Below are 23,884 nucleotides of genomic sequence, written 5' to 3' on the forward strand. Positions count from 1 at the left end.
GTCGAAGAATAATGAACTGTGATTGGTCAATTTCTTACGACTCCGACTTCCGACATCCATTGTAGACCGGGCCTTACATTCTTGTGACGGGATCGAACGGGGATGTTTTACGTGGTTCAACTCGGACGACGCGACGCGTGACGCGCTCAGTGGAAACTCAGCCTAAACATCTCATTTTCGATCCCGTCACAAGAATGTAATAAAATGGGATGTTTTGATTGGTTAACTTGTGACGACGCGACGCGTGACGCGCTCAGTGGAAACTCAGCCTAAGAATAATAATAAACCAACAAACGCTATACAACAATCATCAGCAAACGATTACGCATCGATTAGGCTTTTTTGAAATTAAAAATAAAATTTATCCGGCTAACTTAAGGCTAATTTTTCTTTTTTAATAAAAAAAAAATTAAGAACCAACAAACGTTGTAATTAGGCCAACAATCACCAACAAACAATTAAAATTAATAAAGCCGAAAGGAGCTTTCCAGCAAGCGACACAGGTCGACACAAGCATCGTTCTATCTTTCTTTTTTAGTAATGGGCAACTAAAGATAAAACGATACTTGTGTCGAGTTGTGTGTTGTGTCGCTTGCTGGAAAGCTCCCGAAGTTGTCCGGCTTGGTAGTAGTGATATTTCAGTCGATTGGCAGACCTGAAGGACCGCGCGACCACAAACGCGGACGGTTGGCAGAACCGAGAGCGCCGCGACAAATGGTGCGGCCGCCTCACGAAGCATCGTTTTGAAAAGTAACGGCGACGCCGAGCGGCCGAGTTGACTATACGCGCGTCACGCGTCTCTACGCTCAGGATACGGTGTGACAGGATGCGGTGAGCCTGCCGGAACGATTCAACGATGACGGAATTCGAGGAGACGCTCGCACCGACGGCGGAGTTCGACATGTGAGTAAATCACGCTGGCAGTTCCGACACTCTCCGATCCCCCCCTTCGCCTCTGTTTCGTCGACCCCCACCGCGCGTTTGCTCGCTACGAGTGCTACGACTGGGTCGCACGTGGGAGCCCTGCGTTTGTAAATATAAATAGACACATATATTTTTCTGCCCTCTCGCTGCTCTGTGTGCGATGCCGTTTCTGTCAAGACGCACCGGAGATTCGACTCGTTACTCGTGCGAATTACGATAATAAGTGACGTCACCGCGTTCCGTATTCCGTATTGTTTATAAATCACCCGGCCTTTGCCTAATCGATATTAATGGGGGTCTGTCGCTTTTTGGACCATTACGTTATTTTTCTGTGAATTCCCTTTGTCTTTCTATCGCTTTGTAGATCCTTTTTTATCGTCGCATGAGTGGAGTTACAATAAGAAGTTCTCTCGTATCCAAGATAGAATAAGTTACTTGAGAACCAAAGTGTGGATTTTTTACAAAATTAATATGGCATTTGATTGTTCGAAATTTGTTTATAGATAATTTTTTTGTTTACCTTACAAAACAATTAAAAGTAAACAATAGAATCGAACAAGTTTTATCTGACACGAGTATCCTTACACACAAGTGCGGTTTTCTTTTAATTATATATGAATTACAATTGTCCATTATTTGTTCATATTTATCCATAAATAGCCGTTACTTTTTATTTTTTTCTAGTTCCAATAATTGGAAAGAGATAAAAAGTAAGTTGAACTAAGATTAAAGTTAATCCACATTGACGAAGGGAACGTAAGAAAGTAAAGTGACATTCAGACGTCGTCGTGTCACGTAATTTCGCAACATGTATTCCACAATAAAATCGTGAATTCACTCACTGTTTGGATTTAACAGTGGTTATCTCCCTGCGGGGTTAAAGATCATCTTACGTATCTCAGCGGTTATCAATCTCTCGTCTGTGCGCTCGTCTGTCGATCTCAAAAGCAGCCACAAACGTCGAGGGCGACCTCATCAGATTTCTATTAACTTGATTAAAAGATTAATTCAACCGGAAAAATTCGCTTACAGCGAAATTTCTGACTACACAGTTAACAATATACCTATGTTGACGAAATAATGTAGGAAATAATATTAGTTGATAAATTAATCGCCGAATAAGTTAATCGGGATATGATCGAAGTTGAGCACTAAAAGTCTAACGAGAAAGAGTTCTTGGATGCACTTGACAGTATTGAAATTTTTGTAATAAAATATCTCACAAGAAATCTTGGTAACAAATATCGATTAAAATTTTAAGAATCTTTCGTGAACAAAAATAGTTGACGCGACACTCTGTATAACGTTTTATTCTTGTTTTTCGACATCAATTTTGCCCCGCTAAGGAAGTAGGCCAGTCATATTAGACATCGAACCTTCCAATTACTCTTTTCAGGTTGCAACCGCCATGAATCGCTTTGATTTAAGGTGCTGTAAGTGGGATTAATTTTGCTTTGCATAATTAATGCGCATTAAAAAGTTATTAACAATATTATTAACAAAAAACGCGATTTTTCTTATTTTTTATCAAATATCTCGAAAACTAAGCAAGCTAGGGTAACTAACTATACGTACCTTTTTTGTAGAGCGTAAAATTATCTACAATAATGATCTGAACAACATTTATCGTCAAGTCAGTCGTTTGGCTTGCACACGCCGTCAAAGTCCGAGACTCGGATCTCGAAAACCCTCGATTTCATTGTTTTTTTGATGTTGCGTCGGTGATTTTTTTCAGTCATTTAAAATGGAATTAAAAATTCCCAAAAAATCACACATCATCTGAGAACTACGAAGAATACTTTTCAGGGTGTAACCGATTTTTTAGACCTTTTTTCTTTAGTTTGTAGCTATGTAAGCAAAGAATTTTGATTTTTTGGATTACTCTTAGTTTTTCGCTGTTTTCAGACCTTAGAATTTATTTGAGACGAATTTTATCGTATGCATCTTTTTGTGAACGAAATTTGCAACAAAAAAGGACTCTTGTATTTTCTTCGTACGACGAACGCTGATTTTTTTATTGACGCGCAAAGTTATCTAATATTGCGCATAGGTCGGATAACGCTTGTTTTACACTAAAATAATTATTTTTTAAAATAAAGAGTGCGGTATCCATGCGAAAATCTTAAACTGAGAAAAACAGTCTTAATGCAGTTGTTACTATTTTATCAATTGTTCAACTTTTTCTGAAATAAATTGCCTCTAAAAATAATTTTGTGGAGCTAAAATTACAAAATATTTATATTGTAGAATGTAAGAAAAGCAGGTACTGCATTTTTGCTTAGATATATCTACTTGTGTGTACTCATAGAACTGCCGCATCTGCAGTTTTCTAGTAGTGGTCTTACGGAGGAAGTGATACCTTTATACAGGATGGACAAAATAAAGTGTGAATTTTTATCTCCAAAAATATTGTTTCTAGAAAAAAATGTTTCAAATAAAAGTTATTTGATTCGAAGGGGGACACGTTATTTCGACGTGAGTCATGTCATAGATGTTGTTTTCAAGAAATTTTAAAGGCGACTAATTTTTTAAATAGAATTTGATTTTTTCTTTAAGATAAAAGTTGCAGATCTCGTCGAGCCGTTTTCAAAACACTATAATAAATCTCTCTTCCGTTAAGAATTTCCTGATATTTTAAATTTTTTTATAATATTTTGAAACATTTTTTTTTTAGATAAAAATTTGTTATATACGCTTTATTTTGTTTATACCCTATATAACGGTTGCAGCTACGGTTTTTTTGTTTAGTCCAATGAATTCCTCGAGAAGTGAAAAATGTCGGAATCAATTTATGACACAAAATGTGAGTTTTTGCAGATACGGCCCTTTTCTTCTAGTAGGGCAGAATCGCACTTACAAAATTGTCATAATCGTTCGGCTGAGAAACCCTGACTCCTCGATCGACGTTAGATTCGTTTTCGTGTTTGTTTTTATGACCTTCCGCACTCCCCGTTTTCTGCTTCTGTCATTCACTGTTAGTCCGCCCGGGGCCCTTCTTCGCATCTGCCTCTCTCGTTCGTCCTCCCGCGCTGTTTCCCCCCTTTTCCTCCCCCATGCATGCATGTGTGCGTTGCTCTCTCGTGGAGTCCCTTTTTCTCTTCCGTTCTTTCATCTGACAGTGTAGCGGCGTTTACATTGGCTATTGCGTGCTGATTTACACGTTCGTCGATAACGGAGAAGGCGAGAAGGCCAGGGAAACTCGTAATAAATACATATCGTATTCTTGATCGAAATAATTTACGAATACTCGTTTAATCATCGTACGAACAAATTGTAATTGATTTTGTTATCTAAATATAGGAGCAGCGAGATTTACTTTAACAGACATAATCTATTGTCTTTATAGAAAATAATTAAATATACATAAGTTTAAGTCCTACAAATAATGAACGTTCTTGAAAAAGAAGTCGTCGAGAAAAAATCGATTTTCCGCAAAATAAATAGATATTATTTAAACCATATTGCTGGTTATTAAAACAATATAAGTATCTGTCAAATTGTAGTACATATGTGTTTAAATATAATATCTAACGTAAGAAACAAGTGTTTTAAAAATTAAATATTTTAAAATTGAATTTTATCTAAAAAAGAATCTGAAAGAGATAATAAACTAGAAGCTGAACATGATTTTTACACACAAAAAAATGCGTGGAATAATATTTAAGATTTATGGCACTTCACATTCTTCAAGTTTTCAAGTTCCTCAGAGATTTTGCAATTTCCCCCGAAGTCTCGTTATACGCCGGAGAAGTGATGCTGCCTCTTGCTCCTCTCCCCTCTCGTTATTCCACGGTCGACACGGCGCATCCCTCGCGTTTCCCCTATTGTCCCCCGCATCCCCGCGCCTCTCGCCTCCATCTCTCTATTTCTGCCCGACTCGTGTTGCCCGCCGTCAGTCGTTTTCGGTGCGTTGCGCGGTGCGCGAGAGACGTTTCGTAACACGATCCTCGTGCGGTGCGTCGGAGGATTTACCGAGCGCTCGAGTAAAGGGATGAGTTGGACCGACTGACGACGCAGGACTTTACGTACGCGCGGATCGCGTTCAGCCCGAGGTATCATCTCGTCGAGATAAGATAGCGAGGGCCTCGTCACGTCACAGTCACGTCTCGGAGACGTCGAGGAGAAAGGATTTTCATCCCTCTCTGCGGAAGATCGCGCGCGACGAGATCCGCGGTCCATCATATGTAGATCGGCGCGCGAATCGTCGCGGGATCATCGCCGACCGGTGACATCGACCGCGAACATAACTCGCGCTCTTGTCACGCGACACGCGCGAGATCGGATAACGTCCGTGGGGAATTGTCTGATGCGTCATCTCGCGCGAGAGCTGATTCCATTGATCGGTCCAGCTACGGCGCGGAGGAGCATAGTACGTTCGCGCTAACGCCGCCGCCCCTCTCGAGCAGAGCGATCCCGAACTCGTTGTATGCTCGACCCTCGCGCAACAAAGGGTGAGAAGAGGGGACGGGGGGTATGCCTCGAGGATTTACGCGAGGATGTGAGTGCGATTTTGGCGGTTAATCGTCGCGGAGGATTGTCGTCGTGGTCCACGAGGACCTGATTTCCCCCGAGGAACACTGTCGTGTCCCCCGAATCGTTTTTTTTTTTAAACGGATATAAAAGACGATAGTATTTTTAGAATTTTAGAGAAGATATTGTATTTGTCGCGGAGAGTTGATTGGTACGCGTCTCATCTTGTTTTCGAGATTTTTTTTGGGGGGAGGGGGAGGGTTGGGGGCTCGAGCGATAACCGTGACATACAGTGTCGAGGATTTAGTGACGTTCACGTGGACAGATCACGTGTTTTTGCCTCGTGATCGTTGCCGAATTGCTGCGGAATATGCTTCTCGGTGGCTGCAGATATTCCATCCAGAGTCAGAATGTGCCGTCCACGAGGACCGGCGGCGCCTGGGGTCCTTATAATTCTTTTCGAAAGTGAGTGCCGTATATATACGTAGTTAATCCGATTGATCATTGATTTATTCTTTTGATTATCGAAATCAGACAGCCCAGTAAGTCTCGGTATATTATATTTTTATTGAAATTTGCAATAATTGCTTCTATATCTGTCTCAATGATTTGAACAAATCCTAAGTATCTTATTTATAAAAATGTCTAACTTAGATTCGATGTTTGCAGAGAGAATTTTAATGTCACAAAAGTTTAATTGATGTATTCGCGAACAATTAATTTTTTTTATTAAAAAAAAAAAACAATAAAATTTATTTTTTGAAACAGTTTATCGCGCTAGAAAATTAAACATACCGTGTTTTTATTGTCGAAAACGACGGATATTAGGTATACTTTCGCTGCGTCGAATGTATTATCGGCGTTAAAAGGGTTAATGCAGGTTAATGACGCTATCTTGCCTTCTTTGTGCTCTTTATCGCGCATCCTTTAACGTGCGTGCATGTAGCTAGCGTCTATTTTAATATACTTGTATAGTCTGATAAAAATTAATAGTGCGCATCATAGAATTTGATTATAGTTTGTACCAAATACAGGAACAATTTTTTTAAAAATTATCTGGCGATATTTTATGACGTAGTAATATAATTATTATTTTGATTGTTATTTTATTATTATTATTGGCCAATTATTGATAAATTATTGCTGTATATACTTTTACTTCACATTCAGAATGTGATTATTTTTTTCTACCGTATATAAGCAGGAGTCTGTCAGTCGCTATTGTATCGCATAGTGCATATGCATGAGGCAAGATACATCGCATTAATCTACATACTTGCGGTCTCTTTAAGTATTATTCCGATGTCTTGCAATGATCCCGAAAGAGACCCCTTCGTTTCGTCATCCACAGAAGTCAAATAATTGAATAAAACATCGAGTTAAAAAAAACCGAAATTATTGCAACGTAGACAGCGGATCGGGATAACTTATTCATACGGGCACATAGTCGCGACATCGTATCGTAAATGCAGTCCTACTGACAGGATCCAGCTAATTATTTAACTGCTCGGTCAATTCGTTTAACGAACCGTTAATTGAGGAAACTTTGCACGGCTGACACCTACGTGATAGTTACGTGTATGCATGGTAACCCCAAGGCAAGAGTCTGAATTATCTCGCATGAAAATACATCACATTCGCTGTTGTTTATTAAATGAATATTCTAATATTGCAACAAAACAATTATCGAGGTAACTTGGCAGAAAAGTGAGAGGCTCGAGCGATATTAAGTACCGCGGATATTTCTCTTCGATCCGAGCCAATACTATTGTTCATTTCTAAATATCACGCTTGTGTGTATATAACAAAAATCAAAAGTAAATACGGCCACTGACGAGCAATAACGAATAATATAATTCAAAATTAATGTCTTAATATCATACAATGTTATGGAATATCTTAAATTAAATACAATGTAGGTACGTTTCTGCACACTGTGCTTTCATCAGCCCACTAATTTTAAAACATTAAATTCTACATCCAATTAATACGGTAAAAATTTGTGTATAAACGCTATCCTATCTTTAATTATACAATGAATAGACGCGGGACAAGAATACAATGTGATGAGGGGTCGGCGCATTTTGAAAACCTTATATGAAATTGTCCAAATCGAAGATCCATCCTCGGTTCATTCCTCAGTCAATAATGGGAATGAACCGAGTCCAGTCAGCGAAATCTGCCCGTCACCATAAGAGTCAATAATTAAAATTCGAAAGCGTCTGAACTGTAAAATTTACTAAGTATGGAATCAATAAATAATATTGCACGAGTTCCAAATAACAAAAAATGTATAAGTTAATAAAATTATACGTACTGAAGATGCGTATTGTGGAAAAATAACTATATAGAGAACCGCGCATTGTATCGAATCTCATGTGTGACTAAGCAATATCGCATGACCATTGCAACAACAACACACCGGCACAATAAACGAGGGATGTCATACAGATAATAAATAAAGCCCTATGAGTTGTTACCAATCTCATTTAAAATGTCAAAATAGGAACCATCAAGCAGAAACTCTGTATCCTTCTGAGAATTAATGCCGTTTTTTTGTTCTTTTATATTCTGCCGTGGAACCGGGGCCGAAAGTACGTACTTTCGACCGAGGTAGTAAGAAAACAAATTTAGTTAAAAAATAGTAATAAAATTTCGAAATAAATATTTTTTTTGTTTTAAAGAATTATAATTTCTCTGGTATTAAGAGGACTGCATTAAATTACACATCTCCAGCTGTGTGACAAGTCATACACGCTAATATAATCAAACATCTATTCGTGCGTGAAAAAGTAACACACTTACAGACGTCTTAAAACGGCGGACACACATCACACGCGATAAAGTGTGTGATATTCACACACTGCTTCTAACAGTGTATGTATCATTTTTGATATGAGCCGCTTGTAATAATTGATTGGATGTAGAATTTAATGTTTTAAAATTAGTGGGCTGATGAAAGCACAGTGTGCAGAAACGTACCTACATTATATTTAATTTAAGATATTCCAACATATTGTATGATGTTAAGACATTAATTTTGAATTATATCATTCGTTATTGCTCGTCAGTGCGGCCGTATTTACTTTTGATTTTTATTATTGTTAATACTATAATTGTTTTACTTATAGAAATTATTTAATATTAATTATATCAACGTTAATATTAGCTGTGATGAATGACGATGATTTATGTTATACATTCAATTTTAGCTTAATGTTTTTCATGTTTTATTCTTTCACACTTTTTTTGACTTCTGCTGTTAGAGATTTTTTATAATTTAAAAAAAGGATGAGAAAGTTAATGTAAATCACTTAATAAGATGGTCTGTAGATCTCTTTTTGATTATGTTCTAATTATTAATATCAAAGATTGAGACGCGTGCACATTTCGGTCCATGTGACTGCGGCTACAACCGACTGTTATACACTCCGTATCGATTATCTGTTACATCCACCATGTTGTCAGACGATGATAACTGATGGTGCGCCCTTTCATCAACTACTTCCTCTTCTCCGTGTGCTTACAAGCGATGCCTTTGTCTAGATCCTATTTGTTAAATAAGATCAATGAACAAAAGTTACGAATTGCTACTCATTTTTTTTAACGAAACTCACATTTTATTATGTCGCATATTTTTTTATATATATTTGATTTTTAATTTTATCTTTATTACGAACGTCCAATTCATTATTGATATAAATTCTGAAACGATGACATGCAGAAGATATGCAAAGTTTTAAATTTAAATTAAGCAAAGTAAAATCAGATTATACATGAAAATTAAATAAAATTAAGTAAGATTAAATTGAAAATAATTAAAATTATTTACATTAGCAAGATATTTTTTCTCTAATACAATGGTGGCTCTAGTAATAGTAACATTTTTTATATAGTTGAATATAGTTCGCAGCAAAATATGTTAATTTTGGAAAAATCGGAATTAAATTTCGACAGATGGTTTCACTCTTCACCGTAATCTAAACTTGAATCATCTCACGATATGTCATAAAAAAGCACACAAGTGAATCATATCGTTTCACGCAACGCGTATAATTACAACAGTGAACGAACTGCTTAATGCTATGTTATCGCATAACGCGCGCTTTGCACTTGTCCCTTTAACGTCATCCGACACGCGTGTCCCCGGTAGGACTGTAAAATTCTGAGAAGTCCGTATCCGGAATGGTTAAACCTGGTGTAAGGGTAGTGCTTAATATAACGATGTCGGATGCACGCAGGGGTAAAGTCGAAAAGCCGCCAGTTGTGCACATGTCCTCTGCATCCGCTGCTTGGGCATGTGTTAAAGAGAATTCAATTATCAAGTCGGAAAATTTTCTGAGCTGATAACTTAATAGGATTGATTTTCTTTTCATGATGTACAGTATGTATATATATATATATATACACACATTGTAATATTTAAATACTGCAGCTAGAATATTAATGATAGTTTACACATAACTAAGTAATTTTTAAAATTTAACACATTTAAAATTTTAGAGAAAATATTTATATGTTTGTAACAATAAGGAAATAAGATAAAAGTTCTATTTTTCTCGGGCCTGTAGCACTCACATTAGCGTTTTGCTTACCGCAACATATAGGAGGAAATAAGATCCGATTTGTTTTTTAGAGGCCTACAAAAATAGCTTGAATATTATGTCATTCGAAAATAATCTATTGTTCGCGCCATCATTATTTGCTTTTTAATCTTTTATCCCAAGCATGCTGTTTTTATTACAGCAAATTTTTAACGTGGGATAGATACAGAAATATAATGATATTTAAAGTAGAAATATGTACTTTTTTTTTTTTTGAAAAATTCCATTAATTTACTTTGTTACACTTTATCACCTTAACTATTTCATTATTTTATCGTAGTTTGTTATTTAATTTTCTTCAACACCTAAGTTAATATTATTAGATTTTAAAATATCTAATATGATAATGTTGACGCATAAAATAACTTCTATGAATATTTTCGCGGAAAAGGTACTAGTAAGCACGAGTACAAGTATAATTACGAACGACACATGCGCTATTTGTATATACGTATACATTTGAATTCTCTCTTACGTAACAACCATATATGAAATTGTGACATTACCTTCCTTATGTCTACCACATGTCTTTTATCTTCTAATTATAACCAAAGATTATACACGAATACGACACACCCAATATGCTTTGTAAATGCAAGCTATTTTCTTATAGTATTGTTACATTACAATCTGCACAAGAATCTTGCCATATAGTAATCAATATTATAATATAAATAATTCACAATAATTTTATTTGTATAATATCTAATAGTGTATCTCTCTCTCTCTCTGTAGAATTAAATCTAATTTAGATTTTGTAATTGGCAATTATATATATGTTGCCAATTTGTATAGCAGCTGTGATTCTAGTTGAGATATTAGACTCGTGAGTCTCGCTCTTCGGGGAAAGTGTACATTTTCCGAGATACCTGTTATAGATCTTCTCGCATCGTGATCTTTAATGCTCCTGAGCACATTTTGTCACGGCCCTATATTACGACCGTGTGTTTCTCTTAGAATATTGGCTTTTACTACGAAACGCGATACTATTTGCACGGATCCTACTGCGCGTTATGATTCGCGAACGCTTCCCATGGCGCGGTTATTTCTAGCTTACGAGATTCGGTAGACGCTTCGCAAAAGAATCTGTAAATTGCCGTTCTTTGTTTTAGGGGAATTGAATGATTATGTACATAAGATATTAAGAACTATTCTTAGAAACCTGGCAAGTAATATTAGTATACTAACTCGTGCTTAAGTAACGTCTTTCGATTTTTTAAACATTGGCTTATTATTTTTATAATTTTTTAGTTTTTTTTTAAACTACTTTTTTGGAACAATTAAGAATATATGATAGAGAATATTGAAAATTATTTAATAACTAATAAATAATTTCTTCAGTTTTAAGATAACTTTTGGGACCTGTACTTATTTTACATATTTTTTATAGATTATTTCTAATTTATTTTATCTTTTTTAATTATTATAACTGCCTTGTAACGTTTTCAATTCTTGCATTTCTTTATTATCACATCTAATTTATTTTTTATAAAATAATTATAAATTAATGACATGCGAATGTAAGAAGATATTACTTTACAATTAATTACTTTGTATAGTTTTACCTGAAAAAATTCTAATTGGAAAAAAGTTGTTACAAAAATAACATGTTTTTTAGTTATTTTATACTGTATCTAATACTATGATAAATAAATAGAGGTTTGACGAGATATCAAAGTGACTCGAGCAGTCAAACATGAAGCTCTCTTACGATAAATAGTCTGTATGTTATCTCCTGATTGCAGAGATTAAGAAATTTATATATACCTAAGTCTAACGAAAGGTAAGTTTATATATTCAGCAAGTTTTTTCTCAATGGAAATTTCGTATCAGGTTTATATATATTTACAGAACAAGCTCTCAAATAAACTATTTGATATAAATAACGCCAAATCAATAAATTAATTTTCCAGAAATTCTGTAAGCAAAGACAACGTGAGTCCCCTTATCGATTCTGTGTCACTGTGTGCTTTTAGCTTGTATTTCACACCCATATTATCATGTATTTACTATTTGGATTTGTTCTTCCTGTTTACGCGAATGACGGAATCTTATATGTGCTTTAGATTTTTGTGTATAACTTTATTCCGTGATGGACTGTCATTTTCACACCGTAATTCGGTATTCATTATATTTTAAGATCTACATTAGTATAATTATTTTCATTGCAAAATTATAGTATAAATATTTACCTTATGATAAAGATTTTCTATAAAATATGATTAATCTTTCGCAGCGGTAGGACGTAATATATATTAATTAAACTATTGAAGTACATGTACATTGCAGCTAGCAATATATAGATTTTTTAATAATTTTTGAATGATTTTTTTTTTAATGTTTTGTATTGAGTCATCGCTCTTTAAATGATTTAATTGTATTAATCTTTAATACGAAAAGTATTAGCATTAAGAGATTGAAATTATTGCGGATTTCTGTAAAGGATATATAATATAGCATACGCATCCCGTTGAAAGGGAAAGGTCTCACGGTCTAGGGGAGAGTGGGGCAAAGTGAGAACTTGCAATAAATTTTTATGTATTTATTATAAAACAAAGTAATTTTTAATTTTTATTATCATTATCTTATACATTCCAATAGAAGTTTTAAATGCAATTATTATACCACTTTATAATAATACATAAAAATTTATTGCAAGTGCTCACTTTGCCCCTATACATGCCCACTTTGCCCCACTTTCTTTTATTTGTTTATAAGTCTAATAAAAACAAAATTATAATTTTTAACCGCGTTATTCAACTATTGTAATTCTTAGCTACTCTTACGATCTCTTCAAAGACAATTATACCAATTTTAGAACATCTCGCATATCCTTCTTGGATATCGTGCATCGGCTCGTTGGTGCGATTCGTCATGCAGTATAACGTAAAGGACGCGCGAAGCGTAGATTAATTATCCATTTCACGTTTCGGAAGACGAACTGAAGAGTGAGGGAGAAATAGAATTTACGTGAAATCTAAATAAAACCTTACTGGAAACCCTGTGGTTCCTGCCGCTCTTTCGTCGCCCGAAAGAGCTGCGAGACGGTTTGGCTGCAGTGAATTAATATACTCTCGTAGCAAACACTGCGTCACCTTAAACTGTATAATGACTTCTAGGCAGAGCTTGGCAGGCCCGGACGAAATAAATTCCGCATAAACGATTACTTAATTTCACACAATAGGCTTTGTTCTGCATCAGCCATTACGAAAATGACTTGTTACGTTTCGTTATTACATACTGAAAACTTTTGATGGAAATATTTTGTTAGCGTCAGAGTTTTTTCCTCATAAATATACTTAACAATTATATCTAATTGGTTTTATTCAGTTGATAAAAATAATATACGTTTACCAATTATCATGGAAAAAACATATTTAGATAAGAATAGAATGTGAGATTAATCAAATACTAATAATATAAATTATAAATTATTTATTTTTAAAAATGGTTTGTAACGAAAAATGTTACATTAAAACTTCTTCATACGATTATGTATACATTGTTCTTGCAATTATATATATAAATATAAGTTTAATACATGACAATAGATTACTTTTAAATCTTTAATTATCATAAAAATTTGCGAGCGCGATGTTTCGAAAAACTGCAGGACTATTAATAACTAACGTACTATTAATAATATTGGCAGGCAATCCTTATTCGCGCTCTTCGTGCTCCTGTAAATCATTGTCCACTCGCTTACGTGTCGAGGCTGGCTTTGTTATGTCAGTTTTTTGGCTTTAAACGTCCCATCGGAGCTCTGAAAATAGAACCCTCGATGCTCACTTTGATCCTTTTCAAACGTTTTATCTAATTTGGTCCTCGTTATATCTCACCAGAAGCACGTACCTTCTTACCATTTTTGGTTTTATTCCGGAAATAGCCACTCATTCACCGTTTTTCATTAGTTCATTACATTTCATTCCAATAACGCTAAAGTTATTTGTCGCATGGAATTTGTTCTTTTCATACGATTATATTTTATTAACACTCTTTTGCACGTGTTAAGCATTAGAATCATTTAGTATTTATATAAGAAATTAATATAAAGAAATGTCCATATATATTTACTTTTTACTGTGTTCTATATTATGATTAAAATTATAAGATGTTTTACCTATATTCATAATCGAATAATACTGTGACTAATTTTTTATTTATATTCCATTTTATTGCAGCACCAATATGCCGTTGCAGGACATTACATTGAGTCAAACCCTGCCATTGACGAACGGTGAGTAACATTTGTATAGGTATCTTGTCAAACTTAAATAACGTGATATAATTGGTAAATCTTTATTGATATAATAATATTATGCCATGCTATATATGCAATGCTAACTGTTTGGCGCCGTCGTTGGACATTCTCTGTCCTCTCATTTGTGATGTTTCTGCCAAAATTTCATAAGCACTAGTACTGAGAATGTGCCGACGATGGTACTCGTTTTCTCATCAGATCACTTATTGATAAGGACTCGAATTCTGGGTTGAAACGTCGTGAAGTATATGTATATTTTTGCCAATTGTTGTCGATGGAATATATTATTTTTTGTTAAACATTATTGGCGGAACAAACATTTATTTTTAATATTATGCTAGTCTTTAGCATAATTTGTATCGCACTAATTAATTATAATAGTAACCAATTATAAAATCTTTAATATTTTGAGATAAGATAAAAATAAAAATAAAGCTTAAACGAGATAGAGGAGAAATAATTATGAATCTAAGAAGCGAAGTTCAAGATCAGATAATTAAATCTTTTAAATTTTCCCTTTTGTTATCTGTGTGTGTCGTGCTTCTTCGATGATGCGTATATAATTAATATTTCTTTCGCCGAGAAGAGCGTTCCTAAGAATAGCCGGATATAATTTTACGCTCTATAAAGGCGAAGGCGAGGCGGAAGATCGTAGCGATCGTATAGCGAACGATTACACTCGTATTTATTATTTACGGCCTTGTAGCGGAGATTATATCATATATCGGCAGATATCTCGAGGGATCGGTACGCCTCTTGAGCGAGTCGTCATCGATATTGCAGAGCACGATGGGGTGACTCGATTATGTGGCTTTTTCCCCTGCACGCCCACCTTTATTGGTCATTTCCCTTAAGTAATTGAATCCCCCTCCGGTTCTATTCCAATTATGGCTGCAGATGTAACGTGCATGTGATGCTGTTGACCACACTTTCAATTATACTGCTCCTAGATATTATAGCTACAATTTGTCCCGATCGCGAAATATTAGAGTTATTAGAGTTAATCTATTTTGATATAGGCATCATTTATCTCTATACAAGAATACATAAATTTCCTTTATTATTTAACAGCAAATTATGGTGTTTGTTATTTTCTATATACATTTTTTTGTAATAATGATTTAATCATTAATTAAATAGTCTCTTCAAAAAAATTCAGAATTTATTAATAGATAAGTTTTATCTGTTTCTACACTTGGAATTTAATTGGAACTCCCTAAATTGAAAATTTGTCAAATTTTCAAATCAATCTTTACTAAAAAACATTAGACAAAGCAAATATATAGTTATATAGAGAATAAATGTAGATTAAAATTTTGTCGGAAGCAATAGAATTCGAAAGCTCAGATTATTCTTAATTTACAAATATTTTTCGTACACGTTACTATTTCTACCTAACAATTGAATTTCACGGATTTAATATCCAAATTTTTGATTGGCGCGCTTTGCCCGTCCAACACAAACATGAACTATTTTCGACGCAGAATCCATAAAGCGCGTTTCTCAGCCTACACGTTAAATACCTTTTGTGATCAGACGCGAATGGATCTTTTAAATTTAGAATAACCTCGGTATTAAGATGCATTATATCTTCTAAATCTTCTAATCAGAATAATTTTGGGATGAGTATATCTTCAGTTTCCATATTCAAGATAACGCATATATATATATCTTCTCCGTACTTCCCATCCGCTCTCAAACAACGATTATTTGCATTCGTCCGTTCAGAGGCCGCGTGAAAATGCATAGGAGGTCGCCGCTAATTTGTGTGCCACGGTATACAGTTCGTTACTCCCATTCGCATGATCTGCATTTTCCGCCGTTAGCCAGCGGTTGTTCGGCATTGTTATACGGAGATTCCGTGTTGAGTATGGATCATGGATCAGGGAGAATATTCTGCATCCCGCAAGGATAACTGTCCCGGACAGTCATAGGCTTATTATATTGTTAGCGAACCCACGGACCCGAGCTCAATACTCAATACACTGCAAATACTCAATATATCTTTGCGCATTATACACTTTTATACATAGACATATTTTGTGAGCTATAGTGCGATAAACTTTTGAGGGAAAGTGAAGTATGATGCAACCTATGAGAAGAATGAGAACAGGCACAAGATCTACGTGTTACGCGTGTTTGATCTAAATGGAGCAGGATAGCGGAAGCTAAAGCTCATTTTTTATTTATATTTCTTAATTAAAAAGAAAGATATACGTAAGCACGTGACACCGTGGCCGCCTAATTGTATCTCACGCCGTGGTGTGAGGCCAACGAACTTTCTCGCTCGCGGTTTTACTCGAGCGAACGACGAAGCGACGAGTATAATAGTAACCGTGCGTCTCACACAATGTAGGTACTTATCTGCCAATTTTTACGCTTCCGCGATCTCGTTCGTGAATCTGTCCAAGAAGACCGTCACTTTCGGAGAATCTGCTTGGTAAGAGTTGGCCTAGAGATCGATGTACAGAAAACTTGGGACACTGTATGTAAATTGTATATACTGCAAGATTAATTTTTAAAGTTACAAGTATACTAGCAGAGATAAATTTAGCAATACAATATGAATTTTAATGATCAATATGAATTATTTTAATAATTATTCAATGATTTAATTTGATCTTTTCTCATATGGATATAATTTTTTGATTAAACTTTATGGATATTATATAAGAAGGCACACTAATCTTAATTAAATAATTCAATGAAGTGTTGCTAATTTTTGTCAATGATATAATCTATAATCGAAAATTTGTCGATATTAATATATTCTGGTTATGTGATTCTCAAAGTTTTTATCTCAAATGTTTCAGATTTAAAGGGTTTGAAAGAGCATAACTGTCGACTCAAACTTTATGATTTGTTCTACGTCATCGTAACAATCTAGCAGTGCTTAAATTATATCAATTGGACCACATCCGCACTTCGATTCGGTTCTCGAGGGGATCTAAAATGGTAAAATGGTCAAGGTCGAGTTGCATGTCGCGAAACAAAATTAGTGCATGGGATATGGATGTCATTAATAACATTAGCTAGTCTTCTAATCCCGACCGAAATGATTGTTTGTATCATTGTCTGAAAAATGTCTGCCGCGATCTCGCGTTACAGGAAGCGAGCATTTATTTCGGGGGTCCAGAAGCGTGTTCGTGACGACGTGGTAGGGGAAGAAGAACCACTCGAACGGTACAAACGAAGTAGCGAGACAGAGCGTGTATTTATTTCTGAAGCACAGGAGAAAAATATAATTACTTTCATCAGATTTCGTTAAGTGACGGTTGGGCCCAGTTATAATAATGATGATAATAATATATATGGATATGTTTAAGTTATAAAATACAAAAGTAAACAACATTAAAAAATCGAGAAGTCAAATGTTTGTTTCCAGAAAATAATCTGAAAAACTGTAATAATAATAATCTGTAAAACTGAACTGTTCTTCCTAGTACAAGCTTTTCTCTCTTGATTATTTTACACGACGCTTTGAGTTATGCAATATCCTGTATACTGAATTTTTCAACGTGACATCACAGCATGCTTTTGGCGATGCAGACGTGTATTCCAACAGGATTTGTATTTCTAATGTGTTATGAAATCACGCATGTAAAATTTATTTTTTGATGGATCGTGAGATGAACTCGATTTCACGTTCTGCAATCACATCCTCCCGATAAGTAGACGCCTATAGTCTGCTAGGGTGTCACACATCGAGTGTCGTCGAGCCACACTAACACGTGGCGTCGCGCCCTACTAGTAGCCGGGCTCTCGAAATAAATTGGCAATATCGTTTGTTTCTAATCCAGGTCTACCGTAGGAATTATTGGCCTGTTTCTCGTTACCCGGAGATGAGCGAGCCAAAGCCTCAGCTTCAATTTCGCGCTTTTACGAGAGAGAAGTGCCAGTCGTTCTAAGCCCAGCGCTCAATAAGAAGCTATTTCGTGGATGATAGTAATGTGGGATGACTCATATATATTGTAATGTGATCATTGTAATGTGCCAGATGTAATGTATTAATATGTATAAACTGCGGTATGAGAACCCTAAATAACGTGTTGAAAAAAGCAAATTGTTTCATGAAACTTAATTGATAGTCTATTTTTTAAATTATGTTATAATTATAACAATTTATTTTGCTGTTTTATGACAAATTATATATAATTTGTCTATAAAATTAGTAAAATAAATTTGGTTAATTTTGCTTAATATCTGTCCGTGTTTGATCTATAGAAAGTCTATTAATTTATTTAAACTTGCATTGATTTTTCTATTAGGATACTAATAGTTTATTATTACTAGACCAATAGTCTAGAATTCTAAAATAGAATAACAAAAGTGATGAGATACAGCGTATTCGCTTTCATAAATATTCTCGTCGAGGCGAAATCGGGAGCAGCGTAGTAAGGTCTTTGGTCGGTGGTTGAGATTTTAATTGCCGTTCGGGGACTGACCAGAGATCGGAGATCTGGAGAGAGCAACGAGTGGAGGCCCACGGAGGCTGACCTGCCAAAATAAAGATAGTTTAAACCGTTCTGGCCTAAATGTGTCATCTATAAATACGTGAGCTCGCTCTCTCGCTTCGCGGCATCTACTCGCTGGCGTGAATCGATATTACAGTTGCATTTCTGCCGAAAATCGCTTATTGCGAAAACAACCGACCGACCGACCGACCAGACAGGAAATAGATTTGTTTTAGTGGGCGCACAAACCTGTCGCGTCTCTTCTGCTCTTTTAAGTTCCCCAGGCTTTTTACGTCGGCTATTAAGACACGCGATGGCCTCCCCATCGATGACAGCTGAAAAACGAACTTGTGCTTGACGTTACGACTGTATTAACTTTTGCGCTCATAACGAAGTCCTCGCACTCGTAAAAATATCTTGCCTCGAGGAAAAGATCTGTCTGGAAAAGTTATTTTTTTTTTGTTTTATTTATACGTTCATATTTCTGCATATTACAACGCGGAATATATGCTGATATATTTCAAAGAATGTAATATTTATTCTCATATAGTACAGTATAGGTACAATGAATATGACATGAATCGAACTTTAACGAAAAGGCATAATTAGAATTAGGATGCTGCAGCGGATAATCTTCGTCAGCTGTTATTCAACGCGACAGCATGATATTTTGGCTACGAATAGTATGAAGAACCTGTACATCGTTAATTAGGCAAGATGAATCATTCGTGTTCCACCGGAGAATGACTATCACGTCTACATAGCTTGTACATTAGTTAATTTCGATATAGATTTGTCGCAAACTTGCTATTGAACCACGTATACATGCAAACATTTTAACGTTTTTATATTTATTGCAGAAATGGTATTTTTTTATTCTTAATTTTTTATTTTCAATCTTGAGCAGATATAACAGAATCTTTTATCACTGTAATATAAAATATTGCTGTAATTAATAAAATTCAGGAATACAAAAATCTCACACATAAAATGATTTAAATTACTCTCAAGTCTTTTAAAAACTTTCTTTTTTTTTTTACTTATTTATATTTGCAGATTTCTTTGTATCGCAATATTAATAAAAATTTGTAGAAAATGTCAAATTTGTGAGAATTATCCCCTTCAATGCCGCAAGCAGTTTACCACGAGTTAAAGGGCAGGATATTTTATTCACGCGTTTCACAGAGGCGATCAAGTGGAAAACGCACGTGGACGTCCGACCTTCGTGAAATCCATCTATACGACACCTCAAACGCGCATTTAGAATATAATTTTAACCACAAGTTATAGCCCAGTGTCTTCGGTGCTGCTTGTTATTCTGTCGCAGTTAGTGTTTGTGCAGCCGTCGTGTGAGTCCTCCTTTGTGGTGAGGCGAGATGTCCCGCGCTCGGTCCTGTTCGCGATTTCGCTACGTTTAAAAATGTAACGACTTCAAAAACGCGCTTTTCGTGGAATGGGATGCGGTAGGTCGCAGCTGATCCTTTCTTCTCCTAGGGAATCTCGAGAGCGAGCCAGTAAGGATCGAAATCACGTTCGGTATGCTAGATGTTGAAGACTCATCTATATATCAATATATTATTGCTGATTAGAGTTGCTGTTAACGATACATTGATAAATTGATGCGATCAAGTCATATGGACACATTGTAGCGAATTGTAGCGCGATTGTTTGCTTTCTGTTTGCTATACCTAGCAATTACTAGCAAGTGACAAATGAGGATAGCTCTAAAGATGCAATAGTATCTTCTCTTTGAAGAGAACGGAGAGAAGAAAACGATCATTAACTCTTTCAAAGCTGAATGTGCGAGCCCACTATTATACCGACTACTTACAAATTCTTGCAATTATCTGGTCTAGACCGTAGAGAAATTTTTGTACGCAGTTTATTGTAATAGTTATTTTTAAGGTAAAAATAGCCAAACTTGTTATTTGCATTTGAAATATATTTCTTTTTGTGCTCTAAAATTAATAAATTTATTTATTTATTTATTTATTATCTACGTTAAAAATAATTTTAAAAAATAATTGGATTGTAAAAAATATAAAGGATATAGCAATACTTATTATTATAGAAAGTGATATATAAATGTTGAATTTTCTTTAAAGTTTAAAAATGGGAAAAATATGTTAGTTATAGTATATGCGTCAGATTTTCTTGGATGTTTGCGCTCCGAGAGTGTTAAAAAAGAAACTTTTTGGCGCTCGATGATGCGCCAAAATAATTTAATTTTAAAGGTGCATGGCAACGGCGCCGCCCGATCTTGCGAGGTGGATTTGGCATCGGTTAGATCTGCCTAGACAGACCGAAAATAGACTGATTGATTCGACAGATGCTTATCTGAAGAATATTCTAAAAATAGCACAACGTGTGTGTGAGATTTATTTAAAATAAATATACAAATTATAAGAATCGTTTATGCTATATTATACACTGTTCAAAAAGTTCGGGGAGTGATGCTATTAAAAATCGAATTTTACAGATAGACAAAATTTTATTCTTTAGTTTTCAATATACATTCCTTGCCTCTCTACACATGCCTGGCACCGTTCCTATAACCGCTCTGAAAAGTTGTGCAAAAGTCTCCTTTCACGAATTGTGTTCAGGATCGTTGTCACTCTGCTTTGAATTGCCTGCACGTTCTCAAAATGAGTTTCTCTGAGGGCCATTTTCAGCTTTGGAAATAAGAAAAAGTTAGCCGGGGCCAGATCCGGCTAGTGCGATGGGGATGTGATCACGGTAATCGATTTTTGAGACAAAAATCTAGTGACAATCAGCGAGGAATGAGTCGGAGCATTTTTGTCAAGTAGCATGAAGAACTACTCTCCTGATTGGTAAACTACAAATCCGGTCTGACTCGGCGAATTCGCTTTAAAAGCTACACTGACCCTTTTATTAATGCATTTTTTCACCTTTTCTTCTATATATGTGGGTACCGTGGGTACTCACGTACCTGCGTGTCAACATTTCACAAAATATCAATGAGTACCCGGGACTCATATATCGAATGACGTACAATTCGACTTCGTGGCGACGCGACAGTGCTAAATTGATATCAAGCAACAAAGGTAAAATTGATATCAACATAAAATCTACTGAAAATTGTTTCTTATTATTCCATCAAGGATGGGGATCTAAAGCGTCAAAAAACAATTCGCGAATTAATATAAAAATCTTTAACATTTAAGTCTTTGGGTATCCGATTATTCGTTCATTAACAGAAAGGTTACCGGCCTAGCAGGACGAATTCTCGATAGATGATCTCTTGCGAGTCGAAAAAGCGATCAACATCGTGATTTTCACAGAAATATCTTGCTACGAGCCAGGCAATCATTTCCATATGCAATTTTCATCATTTTGTACGTTTTCGGTAGCAGTTTTCTTCACATTTAAAGCAAAACTTTATCGCGGCTCTGTTTTATTTCGAAAATTGTGACAACGCAAAAATATCTGACAAACTTTAAACGCGCACTGCACACGACTACCGAGTCGATGACGACGAAAAAACATATGGTGGACTCAGGAGAGTCAGGAGATCTTCATTTATATTAACTAGTTTCCGTTATTGCGTCCGGAAATAAATCAATCCCTCAACTTTTAATAGATTGTGTACGTGGAATGAAAAAGAAATTATATATTTGTACAGGGAATATAAATAATAAATTATATAGTATTTTTATGAAACAAAAATATAGATTGCTAATCAGATGAAAGGTTCGTATATTGATAACGCACTGGAAGCACGTGCTATTTTTGAAATAATTTCCCAGACAAGCGTTTAATAAACATATGTCAATAATTATTTAAAATTTATAGAAATAATAGCTTAAGAATGTTTGTATTATATTTTTAAGAAATATTTTGTTAGGAAATAATATATTTTTTTAGAGAATATATTTTCGTAAAAAACTAGGCATTGAAAGTAACTGAATGATGTTCTTTTATTTGTATCGTTTTATTTCCGACATCGAGCGATCGAGCGAGGAAAATCGAGTATTTCAAGATGATTAATTTCGGGTTTAATGCGGCACATGTGGCATATCGCGGTTGCTCAAAATTCATACGGATCCCATCAGCACGTGTCGGAAATAATGCGGTCAGAGTTGGGAATTCGTGATTATTCGAATGACAGATAAAAAATTGTGCATGAAAGCGAATCTGGGATTACCCGCGCCAGCTTTGCACGTGATATCGTCGCATTGCTCTTTTTTAAGGTACCGCGTGCAGGAAACGCATTGCCGGGGCAATTTAACGTAAAGGATATGTATTCGAGGAATAAGTGAAGCAACAGATGTGTTAGCAATAATTATATGAACACCGTATTGTATAAATAAATAATTTATAGTTTAGCCATTTGTTCGTGACGTCTTAAATTACGTTATAAACACGAGCTTATTAAATGATAATTTTACTTGGGTTCATTTAAACACACATATAAGAAATATTAATTAAATATACATGTGTGAGCAGAAATTATTATTTATATCTACAGAAGAATGTTTAATAATTTAATAGTAAAGTTCTAAAGTTCATTGCATATATTGTATGCATATACATATATTTAACAAATTTGATTTTATCGACAAGGAAATATCTGTTTCAGGTGAAAACACAAGAGCATATGGTGAAAATTCCTCCGAGGACAAAGACGGAACGACGATGGCGCGATCAGGAGATGGTGGAGAAGGCGGTGGAGGTGGAGTCGGTTACGGTAGAACCATGAAGGAGTACGAGGATGAATTGAGCAACCTGAAAAAGGAGAACTTCCAGCTTAAGTTGCGAATTTATCTGTTGGAGGAGGGAAACCCTGCAAGAAATGGCATCAGTAGTTTCTCCGACGAGGACATAATCAAAACGAACGTAGAATTAAAGGTTGATTAATATTCAATCTACAAAAAAAAATAATAATATAGATGTTTTTATGTGATAATATAATCGAAAGAACAATTCTTTTTGAAAGAATTAATTGAACGTGTGGAATAAAATTTTTTTCACAGTAGTTTTTTTGCACTTTTGTTTTCATGAAAGAGATTTAAAATATTTGCCAAATATGTTTGAGGTTTCCGTTTAACAAATTTCGTTGTAAACTATCTTTGTTTATATTTGTTTCTATGACATTGTCAATATCATAGCTTATTTCGTCTCAATTCTTCTAGCTTGTTTTTATCATTGCA

The 23,884-nt window shown here is 35.1% G+C and overlaps 1 protein-coding gene across 5 annotated transcripts in view; it reads left to right on the plus strand.

Moving 5' to 3' along the window:
- Window positions 1-754: 754 nt before the first annotated feature.
- The window catches only part of Cnn (phosphodiesterase 4D interacting protein centrosomin), a 34,704-nt gene continuing 11,574 nt past the window's right edge, over window positions 755-23,884 (plus strand). Inside the window, exons 1-3 of one of the 5 annotated variants that reach the window (XM_077398978.1) lie at window positions 755-903; window positions 14,180-14,235; window positions 23,314-23,582. In XM_077398978.1, coding sequence (XP_077255104.1) covers window positions 857-903; window positions 14,180-14,235; window positions 23,314-23,582 — 372 coding nt within the window. In that variant the 5' untranslated portion in view covers window positions 755-856. Of the gene's footprint in view, window positions 904-5,651; window positions 5,860-14,179; window positions 14,236-20,031; window positions 20,250-23,313; window positions 23,583-23,884 lie in introns of those variants that run through there. The other 4 variants (XM_077398980.1, XM_077398977.1, XM_077398979.1 and 1 more) reach the window with 4 other exon arrangements.

This window comes from Temnothorax americanus, unplaced genomic scaffold (genome assembly GCF_048541705.1).
Source record: "Temnothorax americanus isolate GAGA-0224 unplaced genomic scaffold, ASM4854170v1 Scaffold12, whole genome shotgun sequence".
Classification (NCBI taxonomy): domain Eukaryota; kingdom Metazoa; phylum Arthropoda; class Insecta; order Hymenoptera; family Formicidae; genus Temnothorax; species Temnothorax americanus.